Source organism: Saccopteryx leptura, chromosome 4 (assembly GCF_036850995.1).
Source record: "Saccopteryx leptura isolate mSacLep1 chromosome 4, mSacLep1_pri_phased_curated, whole genome shotgun sequence".
In the NCBI taxonomy this organism is placed as follows: domain Eukaryota; kingdom Metazoa; phylum Chordata; class Mammalia; order Chiroptera; family Emballonuridae; genus Saccopteryx; species Saccopteryx leptura.
This window is the reverse complement of record NC_089506.1, coordinates 106,470,249-106,495,807: the sequence shown is the minus strand read 5'-3', so window position 1 is coordinate 106,495,807 and position 25,559 is coordinate 106,470,249. Positions and strand designations below refer to the sequence as shown.

General features: G+C 40.1%; 1 protein-coding gene across 1 annotated transcript; it reads left to right on the top strand.

Annotated features, from left to right (window-relative positions):
* Positions 1 to 6,259: 6,259 nt before the first annotated feature.
* DLEU7 (deleted in lymphocytic leukemia 7) lies at positions 6,260 to 21,423 on the top strand. Its single transcript, XM_066383756.1, has 2 exons — positions 6,260 to 6,727; positions 21,107 to 21,423. Exons 1-2 carry the CDS (start codon positions 6,260 to 6,262, stop codon positions 21,311 to 21,313), a joined length of 675 nt encoding a protein of 224 aa, XP_066239853.1. The 3' UTR covers positions 21,314 to 21,423.
* The last annotated feature ends 4,136 nt before the right edge of the window (positions 21,424 to 25,559 follow it).

Below are 25,559 nucleotides of genomic sequence, written 5' to 3'. Positions count from 1 at the left end.
ACATTTCGTGATCAGAAATGGAGGGGCGAACTCAGCAAGGTTGTCTTGTTGAAATTATGTGCAAGCAGCATAAAAATCCATGGCCATCCGTCCTGCTTAAAAACCAATTATCTACCGAAGCTATACTAATTAGGAAAATTACATCTACTTTTTAAAAACCCATTATTGATTTTTTTTTTTTTGCCAACGTTAAGAATTCCTCCTAGAAATAAACTAATTATTAAGAGGAAGTTCAGTAATTATATGTTCAAGAAAAGTGTTATTTTTTGTTGAGGAGATGAGTTGCACATCAGATTATATTGGAACAGGCAGGTGGGATTCAATATTTTTCCTTTTTTCTTTCCTTTATTAGACTTCCCTTTTTTGGTGCACTTAGTTTTATAGGCTTCACTTTGCTTCACCAGCTTAATCAGGTCTGGGCAGGCAGAGCATATATGATGTCCCGAAAACACATTGCCCTATGTAAACAGCTGTTTTTGGCAATTCAGAGGTTTTATGGCAGGAATGCATCTTTTCCTCCCTCAAAATGAAATGTGTAGGCCAAAGTTAGAATTGCATGTCCATTTTTATGAATTGGCACATTCAAATGTTACAATTGGGTGTTTAAAAGGGGAATTTGATCTTTTTTGCTCTTTCTTCATCAGGCCTCTATCTTTTCCTATATCCATTGTTTTCTCTTTTACAGAACATTTTCATATCTTGGTATACTAGTCAGCATCTGTTTATCCTCAATAATAACTTTCATTCAAGAATAATAACTCTTTGGCCTCTTTGGATATGTTTTGTTTTGCCCCCACCTATGAAGTTCACTAGGGTGTGTTGAAGGTTAACAGCTCCATTTCTGGAATTCTCTTGGATCCTTTTTGGGGAAAAATGCCAAAGTATATAAGGAGGGCTCAAATGTATCTGGGTCTGCCAAGTCCTTTGAGGAAGACTCACACAGCTGCACCTCTGCCAGCTCCCCTCTATTCTCACTGGGCCCAGCTTCTTCATGATTTCACAGAAGCGCTTATATGTTTTTGTTCATGGAAGAAAAGAACTTCTGGATTACTAGAAGCAAGAGAATCCTTATCTATACAACAATGCTCTACCTTGTCCATTAACAGGTAGAAAATTGTTTCTTACCTCACTAGGGTTTCTTTCTTTTCTTTTCTTTTTTTTTTTAGGTGTTTGATAACTCTTAAATTTATTTTTAATTTGAACTTAATTTTATAATTACTTAAAATTTACAAGATTAATATAAAGACTGCCCAGATTCCATTAACTAGATTCCTTTACTGTTCTTTATGTGCATAAATTGTACATTTACTATTGTAAAATAATCTCCTTTATTACCTTTTAATTCCAGTATAATCCAGATATGTCAATAATAATTATATTATTAATTCTAAGATGAAATATTTTTGTTATTGTTCACATGAAGTGCTTTCTTTCATTTTCTCATTAATTGAACTTATTGTGATGACTGGTTCACAAACCCATACAGGTTTCAAGTGCACAAGTCAATGAAACACCATCTGCACACCGCATCGTGCATCCCCTCCCCCCGGCAGAGTCTCTGTCTGTTCTCATTTCCCCCTCCTTTGCCCACCTCCACCAAGCCCTCATCCTCTTTCCCTCTAGCCATCACCGCCCTGTTGTCTGTGTCTATGTATTATGAATATATGTTTTTTTGGCTAACCCCTTCACCTTCTCTCATCTAGTCTCCCCTGATAGCTGTCAATCTGTTCCATGCCTCTGTTTCTATTTTGTTCATTAGTTTATTGTGTTCATTAGATTCCACATATAAGTGAGATCATATACTATTTGTTTTTCTCTGACTGGCTTATTTCTCCAGGTCTATACACACTAATGAAAAAGGTAAGTTTGCCTTTTTTATTTTCACAGCCAGAGAGTATTCCATTCTTTTTCATTCACTCATCTACCGATGGGCACTTGGGCTGTTTACAGATCTTAGTTATTGTAAACAACACTGCAACTTAAATGTAAATTGAGAAACCATAAAAATGTTAAGAAAACATAGACAGTAAAATCTCAGGCTTCTCTCAGCAATATTTTTGCCTGTATATTTCCTCAGGAAAGGGAAACAAAGGAAAAAAATAAAATGGGACTACATCAAACTAAAAAATTTTTTGTACAGCAAAAGAAACCACCAACAAAATGAAAAGACAACCCACTGAGTGGGAGAACGTATTTGCTACGATACATCTGATAATGGGTTAATATCCAACATTTATAAAGAACTAATAAAACTCAATACCAGGAAGACAAACAATCAATTAAAAATGGGCAAAGGACCAAAATAGACACTTCTCCAAAGAGGACATACAGATAGCCAATGGACATATGAAAAAATGCTTAATGTCACTAATCATCAGAGAAAGGCAAATAAAAACCACAATAAGCCCTGGCCGGTTGGCTCAGCGGTAGAGTGTCGGCCTAGCGTGCGGAGGACCCCGGTTCGATTCCCGGCCAGGGCACACAGGAGAAGCGCCCATTTGCTTCTCCACCCCTCCGCCGCGCTTTCCTCTCTGTCTCTCTCTTCCCCTCCCGCAGCCAAGGCTCCATTGGAGCAAAGATGGCCCGGGCGCTGGGGATGGCTCAGGGGCCTCTCCCTCAGGTGCTAGAGTGGCTCTGGTCGCAACATGGCGACGCCCAGGATGGGCAGAGCACTGCCCCCTGGAGGGCAGAGCAGCGCCCCTGGTGGGCGTGCCGGGTGGATCCCGGTTGGGCGCATGCGGGAGTCTGTCTGACTGTCTCTCCCTGTTTCCAGCTTCAGAAAAATGAAAAAAAAAAAAAAAAAAAAACCACAATAAGATATCACTTAACTCCTGTCAGAATGACTATAATCAATAAATCAACAAACAAGTGCTGGAAAGGACATGAAGAAAAGGGGACTTCTATGCTCTGTTGGTGGGAATGGTGCAGCCATTTCACCGAGTTTTCAACCCTCTCTTTTCTGTCCCACATCACGCAGGATCATGAGTGTTTCCATTAACCATACCCCACAATTACTGAGATAGTAGGAAGATTAAGTGAATGACAAATGTATTGCTGGAAATGGTTAGAGGGCCTGAAGGTCATTGGGTCACAAGGGTCACTTCATTCATTAACATCTTGCCTATCCTATTAGATTTGTTACACAGTTTGCTTCCACGGTGACTTTCTGTGGCAAGAAGCAGGAAACTCAACCCAAAGTGGCTTGAGCAGAAAGAGGTTTCGGTGGCTTGTATAAATGGACAGCTCAGAGGTGCGGACATCTTCCTGTGTAGCTAAATGTGGGGCTTAGATGATGTTATAAGGCCACCGATTTCTCTCTATAAACCTCTTGTCTTTTTTCTCTTTAGTGTTGGCTCTTCACAGGCAGGCTCTCCTTTAGACTCACAAGATGGTGGCTGTAGAAGCTGCAGAACTCCGATCTTCTCAGTTTTTCATCCTTAAGAGTCTCCACAGACATACATCTGATGGCAGAAGAGCTAGCCCCTTAAAAGTAGGTCTCCAGTATATCTGGAAAGAGGAGCTCTCCTGGAGATGAACAACCCAGAGTCATCCCACTTTAGGACGTGTGATCTGAGACAATAAGATATTCTTACTACTTAAATTATTTTATATTAAGTTTTATTGTTAAAAGGGAAATCACCTTTTTTTTTTTTGCTCTTTCATCTTTTAGCCTATCTTTTCTTGTAGTTTTGGTGTTTTCTCTTATTTGGTGCACTCAGCTGAAGACATCCTAAATGATAGTGACTCTAACTGGGTCATGTGTCCATCCCTGACCATTCCCAATGGGAATATGATGTGTGATTGGCCTCAGCCTCGATACCCCAGTCCACCTGGGCAGTGGGATGGGTTCATCCTACCTGACTACAGGGGCTGAGAATGGAGAAAGGGGAGGAGTAGCCACTGGAAAATGAGGACATGGCTCCTACAAAATAGTGGAATAGATACTGTGAAGCAGAAGTATTATGTTTCCAGTACTTCATCCTTTGAAATGTGCTTTTTATTACACAGTGGCTTGAAATCATCAGTATAATAAAAAAGGGAGTTGTAATTTGTTACTTGGCCTGGTAGCTCAGAATATATAACTTTGGAGGTGTTTTAAATCAAAGTAGATCCGCTGTGCTATTGAATCATCTCAATAGCCTATGAGTACGTGTCCTCAGTTAGGGCCTCATATTTCCAGTTTTGGAACAGCAGCCATATCAAAGTAATGACAAAGGGAAGTGTGACCCATGGCCAAGACAGACAAAGCCGAGTCGCTGGATAATCGAGTGTTCTCTAAAGGATCCTGAAAAACCGAGGCCGCTATTTAAGCTGCATGCATCATCCCAAAGGTCCCATGTATTTTCTGGCCCCCTTCTCTCGTACCCCCTGAAGTTCAGCTGTTCTCATGGTTCTCAGAGTCAGCCTGTTATGTAGAACAGTGAAGCCTCAGGTCAGCCTGTGTCTTGTGATTTCAATTCTGCTGTTGGCTGGAATTCCACCTGTCAGGAAGGTTTGCAGTCAGCCATTCAACAGTAGAAGAGTTAGTACGTGAAACTGGATTTCCTGCATATCTGGAAACAGGAGCACCCCTGGAGATCCAACAAGCTCTGTGAAAATCAGGGTTAGTTTTTGCTATTCCTGGTTAGTTTTTGCTGACGGTTTAGTTGTTTTGTATTTCAACATTTGGGGATAAAACACACACTCATGTGTATGCACACATACAGAAGACTTTACTTTTTATTTTGAATTTAAATAACTTCATGGCAAGAGAATCTAACCAACATTAAACTATTTACTTCTCTTCAAATAATTTCCTCTTTGTCAATGCACAGATATGAATTTTTACTTACTTAAAATTAGTGCGAACATACTCGTTGTTAAAGAAGGGTTTTCTTTATCTTGGCATTCTGGTTTGTTTTCACAGGCGAAGAAAACACTGAGAACAAGAAGGAATCATCACTGGGGAATTGGGAGGATTATGTGGGGTCATCCTATCCCAGAGTTAGAAGTAGCCTTAAAGAACCCTGAACCATCCTGTATGTACCTCCCATAACCGCCTCTCTAGACTAGTAATCACTGGAGCAGCTCTCCCATGCAAACAAGCGCCTCTCCACGTCTCACTCCACAGCGCCAAGGGTGGACCCTTCCTTTTAAAGGAAGAATGGAATCCCATCCTTCGGATGTGTTGGGGTTCACTTGTCTGTCACCTGCACCCTTGCCCCCCGTTTCACTGTGTTGTTAGGTTATCGGAACGGTTTCCCACGCAGGAAGGAAGTGGAAAGGATGATACTCTGAGACAGGCCTCCAAACCATTTCTCAAATGTCTTTTTTTTTTTTAGTGTAATTACACACCAATAGTTTCCAATCTATCAAAGCATAAATTTTCCAGTCCTTTTTTCTAACTTAAGGAAGTAGCAAAGTTAGGTTTAATTAAAACCGGCAACTATTTGTACAGCTGTCCCTGGATTCATGGCTCCTAAAAGGATTTAGCTTCAAACTCTGCTGCCTAAGTCCCTCGGGCGCTTCACACAAAACCAGTTATGCTCCTCATCAGGGCAGCGTCTGGCCCAGCTCCCTGAGTCACTTCAGGCACAGGTCTCGAGGTCTGCGACCTGATGTGATTTCCGCGGTCAGGCTCTCTGGGCACATGTGGCAGGGGGCAACGCAGAGAACTGCAGAACTTCCAGGGACACAAGTCCCCTTCTTTTGTTTGGGGGTTAGAGGCCATAAGGATACTCCAAGTTCCTGAAAAGTCCCCTAGGGCTGAGAAAGAGAGGGAGGAGGAGCAGACACAATCTTCTTTCCTGAGCGTTTCTCTGTTACTTCACACTCCAGGGAGGGTCGTTTATGCTCACCCCAACTCCAGCCCGTTGGGCGTGAATGGTCACTGGCAGGCATCTTTCAGAGGAGATGGGGGCAGGGTAATGCTGCAGACAGATGCGTCTACACAGAGCCGCACGTTTTCCCAGCAAAACCCTGGAGAGGAGGAAGAACCAAGGCTAAAATTTTGGCTGGTTTTCAAGTGCACGAGGAGCAGTACTTCAAGCAGCCTTGCGTCTGAACAAGGTGATGCAGACTTTAAGCGAATTCACTGGCCAGGGCACGTCACCGACTGCGGGCCAGGGGCGGGGCCGGCCTCACACATCGAGAAGCAGGGAGGCTCAGGAGTCTTGGGTTAGGAAATGTGACCCTGGCGACCCCAAACGCACCCCGCCCCCGCCTCCTCAGCTCGCTGCTCCACTTGCGCGCGGAGGGCGCAGAGCCGGCTGCGGAGGCGATGGCCAGTTCCGCGCCCTTAGTGGCCTCCATTAGCCACCAAATGGTGGCTTTGCAGACCCTGCAACTCCTGCAGAAGGAGTGGGGTTGGGGGGACGGTCCGGGCGCCCCTGGGAGTTCGCGTAACCCCGACCACGTGGCAGTCGCCCCATCACATCGCTCAGGACCGCAGCGGGCCCAGGCGGGGCTGGGACCCGGGCTGGGGTGGGAGGAGGAGGGTAGCGGGGGCAGAGGGTTTAGGAATAAGAGGTCCCGGGTCAGCTCCCCCGAGGTGGAGGCCATGCGGGGCGCTGAGGGGGGCGCGGAGCTGCTGCCCTTCTCCCAAGACCGCAGACCCTGCACCCTGGCCCGGATGGCGATGCGCAGCGCACTGGCCCGCGTAGTGGACTCGACCTCAGAGCTGGTCAGCGTGGAGCTGACGCTGCTGGGCCCCCTGCAGCAGGGTCGGGCCTTCCCCATCCACCTGAAGGTGAGTCTGGCCTCCAGCATTACCCTCGGGTGCAGGGTCCCCCTGCAGGCCAGGGTTGCGGGCCCGGATGGAGAAGGGGTGCGGTCACAAGATCCGAAGCTGGGCTGCCCACTGCGATTCAGCCCTAGGGAGAGTGAAGGGGCTGGGGACATGCCTTGGACTCCGCACTTGGGGCAGCGGACTCCGGGGTGGGGTAGAGGTTGCCCACCTGGGGCGGGCTAACTAGGGAACAGAGAAGCCTTTGCTTCTGGAATTCCTTCCTTAACTCCTGCTCCTGCTGAAAGCCTTTTTTCCGCAGGTGCAGTTTCTAGGAATGCAGGACAGCTCCTCCTACTCCCCCTTCCAAATTCATAACCTTTCTTCCAGAGCCTTAAATACAAGTATTAAGTCCCCACTGCTCTTTGTATGACAAAAATCACTTACAGTAATTTAAAGTTCTTTCAAACTTATGAATCACAGTTATTTTTGTATAAATACAGTTCCCCACAGAGCTTAGGGACCTTACAGAGTTCATCTGAATTCTCATAAAGTAGGGTGAGAGCCGGCTGGCTCTCTGGTGTTGAAATGTGAATACCATTGCTAACCTCCTGCTAAGTCAGGCAGTTTATTTTTTTTTCTTTAAAATTTTATTTATTGATTTTACAGAGAGAGGGTGGGGGGGCAAGATGTATCAACTCATAGTTGCTTCACTTTACTTGTTCATTGCTTGCTTGTTGCTTTTCCTATGTGCCTTGACACGCGGGATTTCCAGCCGAGGACCTCAGCATTGCAGGTCACCGCTCTACTCATTGCGCCACCGCAGGTCAGGCAGGCAGCTCATATTTGTAGGGTGCATTTTCCTCTAAAGGTACCCAACTGTGTTAACCAAGTTAACCAGAAAACAGAGCAGCTGCCTCCCAGGCTGAGAGGAATCAAGAAAATCTGGGGGTCTGGGTTTAAGTCTTGGTCTTAGTCTTGGTTTTGCCATTAATTAACCCTAACTGGTTTAAGGTCATAATCTCTCAGAGGCCTTCTGGCTTTCCAGTTTTGACCTGGAACACTGCTTCATTCATTCGCCTTGAGAGTCTAGCAGAAGGAAATGAGGAGGAGTGATGAAGAAAGCCTAGAGCACTTCTCAAGAATTGCTATTCTTGCTTTATAAGCCAAAGTTGAAAAAAATTGCTATGTATTCGATTGCATATACACTATAAAAGACTGATTTAAAAACCAAACACATGTCATACATACAAATATGCAGTGTTACTCTACACCAGAGTTTCTAAACCTCTGCATTATTGACATTTTGTGTTGGACAGTTGTTGTAGAGGGGTTGTCCTGTGCATTATAGGATGTTTAGCAACATCCCTGGCCTCAACCCACTAGACACCAGCATATATCTCCTCCCCCCAAAGTTGATAAAACCAAATATTGCCAAATATGTGCATAGGAGAGGGAAACTAGAATGCCTCCAGATGCGAAGCACTACTCCACTCCTTTCAGAAATTTAAAAAATAACCATGTTTCACCAATGCTCTTGCGTGTAAAAATGCACTTCTATTATACTTCCAAAAAATAATAAAAAAAATTCTGTCAATTATATTATGATAGACCTTCAACTGTAAGATAAAGTCTCACTTCAGAGATTTTTGAAATATGAAAAAATATGCATCTTAGAATTGATGAAATAGGAGGTGTTATATGATATTAGGAGCCTATACAGAATTAAGTTGCTAGCAAATTTGGTTTCTGGTGAGGGCTCTCTTCCTGGCTTGTAGATAGCCATCTTCTCACTGTGTCCTCATATGTTCTTTCCTCTGTGCCTGTGGAGAAGGTGAGATCTCGATGTCTCTTCCACTTCTTATAGAGACACCAATCCTATTGAATCTGGCCCCCACTCTCTGACATCATTTAACATTATCTCTCTAAAGGCCCTATCTCAAAATACAGTCACAAGGGGGTTAGATTTCCAACATATGCATGGGGGGGGGGCAGGGGCACAATTGAGTCCATAACACTGGGTGATTTGTGTATATCCTTCCATGATGCCCGCTTCACATAGTGACAAAAAGTATCAGGTAAATGTAGGAAATCCTTGTCAAACTAGTAATACTAGCAAGAATGCTTTAGGTACCTGCCATCCAAAGGGAGCATAGAAATGTGTGGGACACCAGAAGGAAGCCAAGCTAGGATTTAAAAAACTATCAAAATGACCAACTCAAATAGATACTATTAACCAGCCAATTATGAAGTCACTGATTGAGCTTCGTCTGCTTTCCTTTGAGAATTAAAATATTAATACTTGCCAATTTTCTGCTCTAAAGCATGTTTTATGGAAACTATGGCCAATGATATTTGCCAATTTTCTGTTCTAAAGCAAGCTTCATGGAAACTATGGCCAATCAAAGCTTTCAGTGGCAGAAGAACTTTCCTGACATTGCAGATTTAACTTGCTTGTGAGGTCGCCCGTTTTAATTAGCTAATTCTGGTACCAATCATTCCATCCTGTTCAGTAGTCCTCACTGTTTTTGTTTGTTTGTTTTTATTCTACAAAGCAAGAGCAGTGGTTTGAAAACTTGCCTTTGGTTGCACAGTCATTGTAATGCTTTTTGCAAAATGCAAGTCACTCAGAGAAGACATTGATGATGAGTGCTTTTCTCCACTCACTGAAGCCAATTTCTGCAAATTTTGAAATTGTGTCTTCAAATATTGTTCACACACTACTGAAGAAAAAAACCCGCTCATATTCATATGATTAATAGCCAAAGCAAAGGGAGTTATATTGACTTGAGACAAAATTGGGCTTATATATTAGAAAAAGGCTCAGTGACTGCTCTGGAAGTAGCTTAATTATACTTTGTAACTCCTTGAATGATATGAGAACCAGGACGTATAAGCTTTCTGAAATGAAAATTTTGCAAAAGATATTACAAGAAAGTCCCTAAAACAAAACTACTTATGTTTGACATCTTGGTGGAAATGCTGCCTATGCCTTGTAAACATATCTGAATCAAGTGCTTGTATCCATCACAAAGTGCTTTTCACGGACTTTTCTAATGAAAATGGTGACGTGCCCAAAGCAAATGCATAAGGACCCTTAGTTATTGTACTTGTGAGTGTGGATGCTGGGTAGAGCACAAGTAAAAAATGTTTAATTTCCTGTGGAGATAGACGTTTTATGGTGAATGGCAGATACTTTGTTTCTTCATTGGGTGTTTTATTAATGTGCAGTTGCATATCTATTTGAGACTGATCTGGGTTTCAGGTAACGTGACTGCACTGGGCCCTGTGAATTTGTAGTTCAAAGCCAGATGTTGATGAACCAAGTGAAGTTGGGCCAATGTGAAGCATACTGTTCCTGATAGTATGATTTTTCACAATATCCCTCTAAATAGAGAAACAACATTCTCATTGTATGTATACATCCAGTGTGTGAGGGTTTCGGGGGGAGGATTTGTGTTCCTTTGTAGAGCCCAGCGTTGTGTGGCTTTAGTGCAGAATGTTCTGCTGGCCATACTGAAGCTCATTAAGGCTGGGGAAAGCTCTGTTCTTTCTGCTCTCTGCAGAGGACTTTAGAGAGAGTGAAGGGGCAAACGTGAGAAGAAACAAGTTTGTGGAAGCCATTGTAAGAGAATGTAGCTCAAGGCGTGACTATTTTTGAAAGAACCAACTTATTTTAAAGCCAGTGGTTTATGAACTGATTTATAGTTCATGTAGATCTAGGAGTGATTTTGAAGGTGATGTAATAGGAAACAACAACTTTCCTTGTGGATTGTTTAAAAGTTGTCTGCATTTTGGAGCCTATAAAGTCATATTATATTTTGAATTTATTATCCATTGGTATTTGTTGTTCAGAAAACCAGCTTTGAAACTGACTTCTGCTGCCAGATTCATTTTGCCTTCAAGCCTTCAGTTTGATGGGAGTGTTTATTTTCAGTAGGAATCTAAAAAAAGCCTAACTTTTATTCCTCTTTTTGACTTTGCAGGTGCATTTTCAGTTGCTCAAGGATTCCAGATGTGTGTATTCCTAATAAACACAACGCATAATCTAAAAGAGGACAAGTGTGCTGGTTTTTCTAAGAGACCTCCCTTTTACTGGGCGGGAGAGAACAGGGCAGAGGAAGGGAGAGCTAGGTCTTTGATTAGCTAGGAGTTGGCTTTACATGGGGTGCAGAAGGTTTCATGCCTTGAATGTTTTCCAGATGGCCAACCCCTCTCAATTATGTTACAGGAAAGAGGGATGGACCAACAGGCCAATATTCAATTTAGATGTGACCAAAGCTAACCTGAGCTTTGTAACACGTACAGCACTCAGTTAACCTAAAAAACAAAACAAATAAAAAAAAACAAAATAAGACAACAGTATGAATATGGCCAAAAAAGAAACCGGTAACAATTCAGTGTAAACATTTTTGTTCCATTCCCTAAACTACTTTGGTGCCTCCCCTGCTTGTTCCCATGGTGTCCCTGTTCAGCCTACTGTGGCATCTACAGCCTGCCTTTCCTGCTTGCCAGTCTGTCTCCCACACTGGACGGTGAGCTCTGCTCTCTGAATCATTGGGGCACCTGGCCCACTTTCTGATTTGGCTCAGGTCTTTGAAGAACATGAGTTTTGAAAGGGAGGTTGATTCCAGCCCTGTCAGTCATTTGCTGAGTGATTTAGGTATATCATTTAAAGTTACCAAGCTGCAATTCTTTTCACATCTTGTTCATGGGCTCTTGAGAGCATTGGGGAAGACAAGGTGCATAAGGCGCCTTTGAAGCCTGGTGCCTCCTAGGAGCTCAGGCTCTTGCATCAGACCAGTGTTCTTAAGTGCTGGTTTGCCGTGTACTCTCATGCTCAGAAGTCTCCAGGGAATTTACTGGGGCACTCACGGCTTTTCACACTAGCTTATATCCTGGTTCAGAACACCAAGCTCTGTTCTTTTCCGGCTGGTTTCCTCCTAGTCCCAGCCCCTCGTTGACATCAGGCCTTTGCTTGTATTATTCATTTTAATTGCAGGGACCATCTCTTTTCCCTATGAGTCAAATACTGCTTTCCCAACACTACCCGTCTTGTAGCCTCTGCAGTTCTCCCTACCTACCATTTCTCTGATGCCTCATCCAAACCTCCATGCCTTTCTGCAAAGGTTGCCAATACCATGGTGACCTCAACTGCATTTAAAAAATGTTTTTGTTATGTTAAAAAATATATAACATAAAATTTACCATTTTAAGTATATAGTTCACTAGTGTCAAGTATATTAGCATTGTTGTATAACCAATCTCTACAACTTTTTCATCTTGCAAATCTGAAACTCTATAACCATTAAACAATAACTCCCCATTTTCTCCTCCACACAGCCCCTGGCAGCCATCTTTCCACTTTCTGTTTCTATGTATTTGACTACTCCAGATACCACATGTAAGTGGAATCATATAGTATTTGTCTTTTTTTAAAGAAAGAGAGAGACAGACAGACATATAGGAAGGGAGAGAGATGAGAAGTATCAACTCGTAGTTGTGGCACTTCAGTTATTCACTGATTGCTTCTCATACATGAGTTGACTGGGAGGCTCCAGCTAAGTCAGTAACCCATTGCTCAAGCCAATGATCTTGGACTTAAGCCAGCAACCTTGGGCCTCAAACCAGCGACCTTTGGGCTCAAACCAGCGACCATGGGGTCAAGTCTATGATCCCATGCTCAAGCTGGAAACCCTGCACTCAAGCTGGTGAGACTGCACTCAAGCCAGAGACCTCTGGGTTTCAAACCTGGGTCCCAGATCTATCCTCTGCACCACCACCTGGCTAGGTAGTGTATGTCTTTTTTGTGTGTGGTTTCATTTAATATAAATCCTCAAGCTTCATCCATGTTTAGTATATGTCAGAATGGCTTTCTTAAAAGCTGAATAGTATTCTACTGTCGCTGTATCCTAAATTGTTTATCCATTCATCTGTTAACAGACACTTGACCTGCTTCCACCTCTTGGCTATCGGAGTAGTGCTGCTGTGAACAGGGTTTGCAAATATCTCTTAGATATCCTGCTTTTAGTTCTTTTGGATATATATGCAGAAGTGGGATTGTTGGACCATATGTTAACTTCAGTTTTACTTTTATTGTTGGCTGCATGTTGTTTATTTTCTACTTGGTTTAAGGCACACAGTTATGGGGTGTCAGGAAGGCTCATGTTTGATTTGAGTAGGAAAGAAAAAGGCTCTCTCAACTTCCTTTTTGGTGTTTTGCTGTTTTGATATAAAAGAGCCCAACTGCATCTGTTTGCTGCAGCCTACCTCGTCTATGGGGTGGGTGAAAGGGGGAGAAGAGGTGGAGCAGGGCTAACCCCATACTGCCTTCTAGAGTGGCTGCATGGTCTTACAGTCTTACCAGCAGCACACAAAGCTTCCATTTTTTTCACATGCTCACCAAAATTTATTTTGTTTTTTGTTTGTCTTGGGTTGTTGTTTTTTTTTACAGTAGCCAGCAATGGATATGAGGTGAGCCCAATCATTCATTTTAGCCATAATCTTATACTGCATGACATCTCTACCGAACAGTTTGAATAGTTTCATATCACCAATTAGGTTCCAAGTTTCTATGGACATTTTTTATTTTTACTTTTCTCCTCTTCCACTCTGCTCCTACTGACCTCCCATCTAACACAGTACTTTACTCATCACCTTAAGCTGATAGAGTGCTTTATAAGTACATACCACAAGTTTGCATACCCACGAGCTCATTTGATGTTCACATTTCTCCATGCGGTAGCTATTATTGCTTCCATTTTACGGATGAGTAAACTGAATATTCCCTAGATAAAACATCTTGTCCACAGATAACCCCTCAAAGGAGAAGAACCAGGGCTCTGATGGCAAGTTCAGTGCTCAAGAAGGAATGAGCTCTGCATTTCAGGGACCTTTGTAGCGACCTGGGGACTGCATGCCTGACCTAACATTTATAAAGTCCCTTTTGCCATGTAGGGTAACATGCTCCCAGATTCTGGGAATTAGGACATGGACACCGTTAGCAAACCACTAGCCTGCCTGCCACAGGAATATTTCAGCAAAAAATTTGGAAGAAATGTTCTAAAACCTAGAGCCATGGATTGCTTCCCAAGCACATGAGTTTCTCCATTGTGGCCAAGAAAATGTTGGACAATCATGCATCAACTATGCTGTAGAAAGGATTTACACATCAGAAGGAGCTTTGTGTGAGCCTTCTGCCATGCTTAGATTGAGTCTAGAAATGTCTGTTTCCATATAGGGTTGCTTTTTGTTTTGTTTTGTTTTTTCCCATAGCCCTCATCACATTTCAGTGGACATTTCAATATACACTCTGTTTCATTCCGTTTACGAGGTTATAAACTCTTTAGAGACCAGGTACCATATCTTACTGCCTTTGTTTTTTATTTTTTCAATTACAGTTGACATTTAATATTACTTTATATTAGTCCCAGGTACAGCATAGTGGTTAGACTTTTGCATACCTTATGAAGTGATGCCCCCTGTAAGCCTAGTACCCACCTGGCACCATACATAATCATTACAGTATTATTGACCCCATTTCCTATGTTGCACTTTACATCCCCGTGATTTTTTGTAACTACTAATCTGTACTTCTTAATCCCTTCACCTTTTCCACTCATCCCCTCAACCCTCCTCCCACTAGCGACCATCAGTTTGTTTTCTGAGTTTTTTCTGTTTGTTTGTTCACTTATTTTATTCTTTAGATTCCACATATAAGTGAAATCATATGGTATTTTTCTTTCTCTTTCTGACTTATTTCACTTAGCATAATATCCTCTAGGTCCATCTATGTTGTTACAAATGGTAAAATTTCATTTTCTTATGGCCAAGAAATATTCCATTATATGATATACATGTACAACATCTTCTTTATTAAATAGTCTATTAATGGACACTTAGATTGCTTCTATATCTTATCCACTGTAAATAATGCTGCAATGAACATAGGGATCCATATATTGTGTTGATTTAGTGTTTTTATCTCACACCTATCAGAATGACTATCATCAATAAATCAACAAACAGCAAGTGTTGGTAAGGATGTGGAGAAAAGGGAATCCTTGTGCACTGTTGTTGGGAGTCAGATTGGTGCTGTGAAAAACAGTAGGGAGGTTCCTTAACCCTTTGAGTAGTGAGTTTTTTCATGTTCACTGACCACCAGGAGTGAGTTTTTTCAAAAAATGAAAATAGGTACAGTTACAGTTTTATTAACCTAAAATCATGTTTGTTTGATAACCAATTTATGGAAACAAAAAGAACATACATTTGCTTTTTTAAATGTTGCCTTACGCATTTTTAAAATAAAAATTTTTGTACAGTCATATTCTGGATGGTCTGGAGGCATGAGGACATACATGAACGTCCGTGCTACTCAAAGGGTTAAAAAATTAAAAATAAAACTGCCTTATGCCCAGCAATTCTAATTCTGGGTATTTATCTGAAGAAATCCATATCTTACTGGCTTTATCCAGTGTAGTCAATCAGATAGTGAAGACTTGATACATGTTTGAAATAAAATTAACTGATTTTTTTAACTGTATCAAACAAGCTGAGGTCTTTATCCCAGTATATTAGTTGAATCACCATCTAACTTTAAAACATCAATGCTGGCTATCAATTTGGACCACTCTAACAATCAATACATTTCATATCCACACTCTGAAATTACACAAAATTTTAAAAGTTCCAAAACTGCTTTTAGATTGCTCAGCTGTAGTGTTCTAATTCTGGCAAAATGCTCAAATCCCTAGGAAGGATATTACATCATTTCTGGAAGCATCTGGGACTTGCTAAATAAAAGCTGCTGGGAGGATATGCTCTGTCATTGAATGGACAGCACATAAGTGAAATCATCATCACTATTGATCATGTGAATTTCTATTGAAAACCCATGAGCCATTTACTATACTGTGCTTCAACCCTGTGTCTTGTGGCCCTGCATTATACAGCAGAATCAGTAGAAATTTGGTTGGAAGGTCATCGTGATTGAATCCATAGTTGGCCTTCAGACCTTCCAGAAAGGAAGGGAAGCAATCACTTGCTTTATTTTTCCCTTCACTGGCTTAAGAGTCCCATGGAAAGCTATGCTTATTAATTTGTTTTCTTTGACTGTTAATATATTTGAGAAAGGATTAAAAGAAAACACTGTACTAAAATAGTAAAATAAAGAGACTTTGCAAAGCTTGCCAGAGATTTGAAGTTTACCCGGGGCCTCAGGGACCAGTACAGCCCAGCAGTGGAATTTTATTATATGTATAAGTTCTCCAAAGGATGCCTTCTTTGATTCTTTACAGTAAATGTGAAATTGACTTCAGATTTTAGGCCCACAAATATATTTTTAAGGGCATTTTAATCTTCTCCAAGTGATGAATGCTTTTGCAGAATGGCTAATAAGCACATGTCTGCACATATCTTTGGGTTCTTTCTATTCTGAATTTCCCTTTGCATGTTGTCTTTGATCCTTCCACTTTGTACTTAGAATTGGATTACTTCTATAAAGCCAGTGGACAATTTCCCTTGATGTGGATCTGTGGGAAGTAGTCCAGAGTCATTTTTCCTCTACTTTTCCATTTCCAAGCAACATGCTTCAGCAATATAGGTTTCCCCATGAACTGTGGGACATACTATCTAAGTAGCCCCTTGATACCTTCTTAGCAAAAACAAGCAACATGCAAAGCCAGGGAAGCAAGAATGCTTTAAAGAGAAAAACCCCAGGAGGTACCTCGTTACTCCTTTAGTAAAGGGGCTGCAACATGTTTAGCCTTCCATCCCAGCACCTAGCTCATTCTTGGCTCCTCCTGCCATTGTTTGCTGAATTGAAAAAAAAAATAGGTGTGTGTTTTGTTTCTTTCTTTCTTTTTTTTTTTTTTTGTATTTTTCTGAAGCTAGAAACGGGGAGAGACAGTCAGACAGACTCCCGCATGCGCCCGACTGGGATCCACCCGGCCCACGAGGGGGGCGACGCTCTGCCCACCAGGGGGCGATGCTCTGCCCCTCCGGGGGTTCGCTCTGCCGCGACCAGAGCCACTCTAGCGCCTGGGGCAGAGGCCAAGGAGCCATCCCCAGCGCTCAGGCCATCTTTGCTCCAATGGAGCCCCGGCTGCGGGAGGGGAAGAGAAGACAGAGAGGAAGGAGAGGGGGAGGGGTGGAGAAGCAGATGGGCGCTTCTCCTGTGTGCCCTGGCCGGGAATCAAACCCGGGATTTCTGCATGCCAGGCCGATGCTCTACTGCTGAGCCAACCGGCCAGGGCCTGTTTTGTTTCTTGAAAGATGTTCTCTAATAAACATTGCCAGAAACCCAGGTTCTTCTCACCCCAGTGGCAGGTTTTTTTTTTTATTAGAAACAAGAATACCTTTTTGTTTTCCAATACAGAATAAGAAGAAAACTAGTTCTTCACAAAATGTTGTTTTTTTCCTTTTATTTTATTTTGAATTATTTATTTTTATTTTCCTAAATTATTGAGTTGAAGTCTTAGCTCATGGTTTTTCAGTGATCATCCTCTAGTTAGGTAAGCATTTCAGTCTATGCATTTCTCCCTGGGGCTGCATCCCACAAATTTTGTGATACAGTATTTTCATAATTGTTTAGTATATTTTGAAATTACAGTTGTTTTTTTTCCACAAGTAGGCTTTTAGGTCATACATGTTTTGGAAAGGTTATCTATGTTATTGACTTCTCATTTATTTGCATTGTGACTTGTATTACACAGACTTTTTGATATTCATTGAGATTTATGACATATTATAATATAGTCAGTGTTCATAAATATTTCATATATCTTTGAGCGTTATGTATATTTGCTTATCTCCATTAGACCAACACTGTGATTAGTGTTTCAATGTTTTCTCTCCAGGCTGATTGTTTCATTGTTTGATCTGTCAGTTTCTGAGAAAGCTGAGCTAAAATGTCTTTATGTTTGTGGACTGGATGTAAATTGAGGTTATCATATTAGGCACACAAGTACATAATTGTTATATATTTTGGGGGGGAATAATCTCTTGTATTAATTGGAGTTTATTTTATACCTAATAATGATTTTTCTGACTTTATTTTGGCTTTTCTTTGCTTGGAATATATGTTGGTATTCATTTACTTTCAATTTTCAGGTATTTTTAGTTTTCAATGTGTTGCTATATGAAAACATATATATATATTTATGACCAGCAAAGTGGGCTTATTTGGGAATAGCAAAAAAATTGCAATCCAGGACAAGTAAGTTATGGTGAACCACAGGCAAGTCCAAAGAACAGGGGAGAGAGTTGGGAAAGACTTTTGTAGAACTCAGGGTGGTAATGGCATCTCACTGGCTGGTCTGTAACCAGGAACCCAAACCTGAAGGCAAACAGCTAAGGAGGTCCAGGTGACAATTGACAGTGGTAGAGGTGTTTTGCTGGGCAAAAATAAATTCTTTTTCCCTCCTCCTGTTAAATATCCTCCTTTTTGGTCTGGTTGGCAATGCTTGAGAGTTCCCCCTTCAGAACTTCCCGACTTCATTTGTTTTTTATTTTATTTTACTTATTTTATTTTTTACAATTCTATAACACACCATCTGTGTATTGTATTGCATGTTCATCACCCCAGTCGAGTCTCCTTCTATCACTACTTATCCCCCTGTTACCTTCTTCTTCCTCCCCAACCCCCATTCAGTTTGTAATCCTTGTACTGTTGTCTGTGTCTATAATTGGTTTTTTCTTAGCTTAATTTTTTATAGATTCTTAAATCATAGATTTTTAAAATACAATCTGGTTATCACTATATTTCAAATGTGTCTTGTTTGGTGCTTTCTATTTACCTTAGTTTATGTTTGTATATTTCATTATTTCTACCTTTTATAGATAGGATCAAAAAAGTTTTAATATACCTTTCCCCCTGCTAATTCTGAAATTTTATGTATTTTTTCTCTACTTTAACGATAACCTTTACATTCCTCACCTGCATACTTAACAAGTCTGAATAAATGCAGTGCCTTAAAATATCTTTTCATCTTACAAGTTACTACTGTTCAGCATTTTAGAACCATTTTGCTTTTGTAAACCCTAAGTTAGTTACTATAATTTTTTTTTATTCATTTTAGAGAGGAGAGGGAGAGACAGAAGGGGGGGAGGAGCTGGAAGCATCAACTCCCATATGTGCCTTGACCAGGCAAGTCCAGGGTTTCGAACCGGCGACCTCAGCATTTCCAGGTCAACGCTTTATCCACTGCGCCACCACAGGTCAGGCAGTTACTATAATTTTTGTGTTGAACAATCAATTCTTTAGATTTATATCATAGTTTTAGTTTTCTTCATTCAGTGTTGCTTCTTGTCTCTCATTCTTTCCTTCTGCATTAAATTTCCTCTTTCTAAATTATCTTTAGGAAGATCTGATAGTAAGAGTCTATTGACAGTAACTCCTTGGGTCCTTCTAAACAAAGATATATTTATTTTGCCCTGATAGTTTACTTAGATTTTTAAAAAATTCTAAGTTGATAGCTATTTGAAGATATTATTCTCTCTCTATTTTTTAATCTTCAATTGTTGGGCTTAGAAGTGTGCTGTCTTGTTTCATTCCTTGAAACCTATTTGTCCCCCCCCCCCCTTTACTTTTAAGAAAACTTTTGCCTTAATGGGTTTAGATTTGTACCACATTTCACTTACTCTGTACAAAGTTTGTTTTACTTCCTGAATCTAAGAACTCGTGTTTTGGATCAATTTTAGATAATCTTACCCATTATTCTCATCTCTCCTGAAAATGTATTTGTACTTCATCATTCTGTAATCCATGTTGCTTAATCTCTTGTTTATATTTCCTATGTCTCTAACTTTTTATTTTTTATTCCAGGCAGTTTTCTCATATTTATGGTTCCATTTACTAATCCTAGCCTCTGATGTATTTATTCAAGTGTTTAAACTGTCCATTGAGTATTTAATATGTCATGACAATTGTCATTTCTAGAAGTATTATTTGGTTCTTTTTCAAAACTGGCTTTTTAAAACATGTTTTTGACTCCTTTAATCATTTTAAGCATAGTTTATAGTTTATATCTAAAAGTTTTGGAGTTTAATATTGTCCTGAATTCTATCTGCTGTATCATAATGAACTGTATTTTAAATTTTACATTCTGAATTTACCTTTGACAGAGTTTTATGGGAATACCACACTGGGACATGGTTGTGAACATGTTCTGTGGAATAGGTTTTTGCTAGCTTTTGCCTTGTGTCCATGGATATTCAGCCCAGTTCTAATTTTTAGTTGATTTCTTAGCATTAGTGTTCCTAGAACATGTATATGGTGTAGAGGGCAACTCCAAACTTAAACTTCTGTGTAGGACAGGGCCATGGGTACACATTCTTGGGGCAACTTTGCCCTCATCCCAAACCCAGTTCAAGAGAGACCAGTTTTCTTTTCTTGATGGGTATTGGCAGGCAGCTAAAGTAATCTATTTTTCTTTTATTTCTGGCCCTTGGGGATTTCCATTACTTTCCTGCAAATGCAGAAAGGATGTTTGTTCTATTTTATTTAGAATTCAGTAGCAAGGGGTTTTAGAGAAATTAAGCTTGCCATGTTGCCAGAACCAGAAGTCTGTGGGAAGTCATTTCCATTTATTTAAAAATAAATTATATGATGTGGAATAATTTCAGTGTACTATGTACATTCAATGTATTTTAGAATGTAAAAAATTTGGCAATTAAAAATCTATTTAATTACTTGCTTGTTTTAAACTACTTGGGAACTATTCTTTCTAAATTTGCCTTGGGAATTTCTTGAGACCGTGTTCATTAATTCCTAAATTCTATATTAGAATCTTAAAGACAGTGAGTATGGATTAATAGGAACAGATGCAATTAGTGTTTGTCAAAGCTCTTTTAGGAACAAGTAATAGAAACTAAACTTCAAATAGCTTAAGTAAAAAGGAATATTTATTGACTCAGATAGACAAAAAGTCCTGGGGTTTGTTAAATACTGCTTAGTTGCCATGTTCAGAAACTGTTATTATAATCAGTCTCTTTTAATTTCTTGGGTCTACTTTTTTTCTGTGTTGGCATCATTGTCATTTGAATTCTCCCCTTATAATACCAACATGTTTTCCAACAGTCTTCATTAAAGAGAGCCTCTCTTTCCCAGCCTAGCAAATATTCTGAAACTGTGGTTTATTGACCTGTGTTGGGTAACCTGTCCATCGCTGACCAATCCAAGTGACTGAAACGTGATGTGCTTTGATCAGCCTGGTCCCTAGAGTTGTAAAGTGGGGTCAGCTTTGGTCAAACCACACAGGCTGAGAATGGAGGAAAGTAGTTCTCTTGGGAAGAAATCAGAGTGCTGTCAGCAGAAGAGATGGAAATGGAAGCTGGGTACACAAAGCATAACAAATGTCCCAATAACCTGTCTCATTGCTTGTTTGTGTTTGCTGTTCCTTTCAGGATAGTGTTGAGTTTAGAAACATCTGCAGTCATTTGGCTCTACAGATTGAAGGACAGCAATTTGACAGAGATTTGAATGCTGCCCACCATTGTTTGAAGACAATTGTCAAGAAGTTGATTCAGTCACTTGCTCACCTTCCTTCTGATGCTCACATGGTAGCCTGTGCTTCCTTGAGACAGATCTTACAGAATCTCCCAGACATATGAATGTTGAAGACACTGGAATCAAAACCAGAGCTAAGCAATGCTAAGTGGTTTGGGGACATTACCTTCTTAAGACACTTGATAACATATATAGCAGCCTGACCAGTGGCATCTGTACCCTTAGAGTGTGTTGGTGAATAAATTTTAAAGCAGTACTTCACTTTTTTAAATATGTTGACATATTTGACTATATTTTGATTGGCTTATATTTCACTTTATGGACCTGATTGGATGCTATATGTATTTATTAATTCATATTAAGTATTCATTTTAATCACATGATACATGAATCTATATTCATATTAATTTAGGCCTGTGAGATTTAATATGGTTATTTATATTATTAAATCTTCATGGTTCTTAAAATGATTTTGAATAAATAAGATATTTGGTAAAATTGATATGTTGTACTTACTGAGCTATTTATTTTTTGTTGTGAGACTGATCTCTAGCTGCTTTTGGACCACATGTGGCAGTAATTATGCGTTCCAACCCTGGCATTAATAACTAACTGTTGGATAGGAGAAGAGCTGCTTCTAAACCTTGTGCTCTGATACACTGACTTGTAAATTTAAAATGATAATGAGCTATGAAGTATCAAGGATATATGATATGTAAGTACTAGTACAGTATTATTAAAGTCATATGGGCACATCTAGCTCTTCTTACTATTTCTAAAAATTCCAGTTGAAGTAGGAAATTCTTGTGAAAAGAATGAGGGAGTGGGTATACTGGCAGGTTTCCCTAAATATTTAGAGTTAGGAAAAGAGAGGGTGACTTTTTTCACAATGATCTGCACATGCTTAAGAAAAGCTAAGTTTCCTATTGTTTAATGATAACTATGTTAAGAACCAAAGTAAATTGAAATGTCACTTTTCCCTTAAGAGAAATGGCATCAGATTTAGAAAACAATTAAAAGGAGTATAATATATATGTGCGTCTTGTTTCCTAAAGGAATGAAAAACTGGGTCTGTGTGGTGAGTGTGTATCTACTATTAAAAAATAAAGTATTAATAGTAATCAAAGCTTTTTTCTTCCTTTTTGTTTTTGTTTTGTTTTGTTTTTAGAGAGAGAGAGAGAGAAGAGAGAGAGAAAAGGGGGTAGGGAGAAACAGAAAGTATCAACTCATAGTAGTTGCTTCCCATATGTGCCTTGACTGGGCAAGCCCAGGGTAGTCTCACTACTAGTCACAGCATCTTTGCACTTGTTTCTCCCTTTTGCCTAAAAGACTTTTTTTTCATCTGTCTCAAGTAGGTCTCCGTCCTGATCCACCTCATTAAAAGATCCTCTCTAATCCCTTTGTTGAAAACAGCATTTCCTGTGACTTCCTTATCCTTTCTTCTTGCTATTTTCTTCATACGGCCTGAATTTATTTATGTGTTTATTGACTACAATAATGAGTTGAATAGTTGTCCCTAAAGGTTGTGTAAGTCCTCATTAATTGAACTTGTGGATATTACCATATATGGCAAAAGTGAATGTGCCCTTAAGTAGTAACAGATATGATTACATTAGTGTTGTTGAGAAGAGATTATTGGAGATTATAAATACCATGTCTAGTATTCTTATAAGGAAGAGCCAAAAAGCAACAACATAGGCTTAAGAGGAGGTAGCAATGTGACAGACGCACAGGTTACAGTGATGTATTTACCAGTCAAGGAATGCTGACAGTGACCAGAAGCTGGAAGAGGCAAAGAATGGATCCTCCCTCCCATCCAGCCTCCAGTGAGAGGCCTGCCTGCCAAGGATGGGATTTTGGACTTCTGGTCTCCAGAACTGTGAGAGATTAAATTTCTGTTTTTAAGACACATATTTGTGATAATGTGTTGCAGCAGCCATAAGAAACTAAATACACCTGTTTTTCCTTATTAGAATGCAAGAACTGAGACACTGTTCATGGCTGTATCATCAGGACTGTAGAAATGTCTGGCATAGAGCAGCAGCTCCATCAGTATTTGAAGAATAAAAATGTACAAGTCATGTATTTAGCCATGAAGCTTTTTCTTTTTAACCGAGGTATTTGATTCTTCTAGCATTTTCCCAAGTCTTATGTCTTTTGACAAATATCTAAATTAAAAAAAAAAATGTTAGACAATTTTAAATCTTAAATTAATCAGCACATTTTGGTCAAGTATTGGATTAAAAATAATCCTATAACTCTTATTTAATAAATGGTTAATAATCATGATAACTATTATAGCAATGATTGAGCCAGTCCAGGCCACTCTGAAGAGTGGTCCATTTTCTTTTCTCCCTGACCTCAGAAATTGTATATATGTACCTTTAAAAAAGAACTTTTTTTTTTTTTTTTTTTTTTTTACAGAGACAGAGAGTCAGAAAGAGGGATAGATAGGGACAGACAGACAGGAATGGAGAGAGATGAGAAGCATCAATTGTGACACCTTAGTTGTTCATTGATTGCTTTCTCATATGTGCCTTGACCATATGGCTACAGTAGACCAAGTAACCCCTTGCTTGAGCCAGCGACCTTGGGTCCAAGCTGGTGAACTCTGCTCAAACCAGATGAGCCTGCGCTCAAGCTGGCGACCTCGGGGTCTCGAACTTGGGTCCTCTGCATCCCAGTCCACTGTGCCACCGCCTGGTCAGGCTAAAAGAGAACATTTTAAACTTTATTATTGTGGGCTGTTTTCTTCCACAGCCATATCATCATCATCAACAACAAAAATAATGTAATAAAAATTCCAGCATTTTGTGGCTCCAGAAACGTTTGGGGTAATTTGGTCATCTTGGAGTCAGGCCATGGATTTTAAGTTAAGACCACACAGTGTCTGAAGAGTGGCATGAAGACACTCTGTAGATGTCTCTTTATAATGCTAAGAAAAAGTTGAATTGCGTAATATTTTTCTGCTGACTTCTTTGGCTATCTCATCCTCATACTCTCCTGGTCTCTTAGGTTTGGATGCTCTACAACAATGATTTCTGGATGGTGGAAGCACAGTTGCTATGGAATAAAACCAGGGGCCATGTGGGAACTTTCTAAGCAGAGCTAGACAAGCAAGTGACAAAACAGAACCTCCAGCCCTTGTCTTGTCCTTAGATGCTCCCCTCACTGCCTTCTCCACTTTCTGAAGTCCCAAAAGCTCCCCGGTCAACCTGATCCTACATCCTTTTGACTGCATACCTTGCACTTTTTTATATACATTTTAATAAATTTATTTTGCCTTTTCAGAACCAGTTCTCTCCCTCCATTTGAACGCTTTACTACATTGCTAATAGACAGTTTTCCCCCAGAGTGGATTAGCTTCCTTGGTTTAAATGAAAATCTTTGGAGGGTAGGAAACCGTTCAGATACTTACTTCATACAGAACACGGGACTTTAAGAATGAAGTCTTTCCTGTCTAAAAATTTCTTCCAAAAGTTGGAGCCTCTCCCGTTGCTCTTTGTGCCCTGGTGCCAGGTACTTATGTAGTAAATCTTTCTGAGAGGAGTGTAAATTATGTGGATCCATGAGTTTTAAGACATTTAATTCTACAGAACTTCAAGTAAGTGTTTTGTATAATCTAAGTATCCTCATCAGGGATCCCAGTGTTCCATTCTGTAGCCAGAAAATTACACAGTTGTGGTTTCACTTAGCTGTTGGAGCCTTGGTGTATGTTACCAGAGAGCTTACCTTTGCCTGATGTGACTTGTTCACTGCTATGCTCAATAGAACTGTTATTTAAAGCAGAACCATAGTTTATAAATGTTTCTTCTTACAGTCATAAGTCAGGCGACACTTTTAAGTATCAGAAATCTTTCTTTATACAGAATTAACACTAATTTGTTCCTCTTGCTTTGATGAAGACTTTGATAATTGTCATGGTTTCATTTCCTTTCTCCTTAAAGAAGCATTATAAAATGTCTATGGAGTGTAAAGAGTATCTGGTGGAAAAAGAAATTGACGATAATCCTAGAAACAAGTAGGGAACAGTGTTGGCTTAGTAGCTACAGAGAAGAGAGAGGGTTCTATAAACCACTCCCCTCCTGCATGTATCACTCTGACTCTGAATGTAGCTAAGAGTACAAGAATACAGCACAGGCTCAGAATGCTTTGTGGAGTGTGTGTGTGTTTGTGTGTGTAATTTCCTGTATCAATAATACATGATTTCCAGGTGTCTCCTCTCACTTCCATTTCCCGTTTCAGTAATTTGAAGTGAGTTGAAAAGATTTTTGAATAGAGAGATATCTTTATTAACAATGTGGACCTCCAAAAATAAGAAATCCCAGAATGACATGCAGTTCTAAGAAG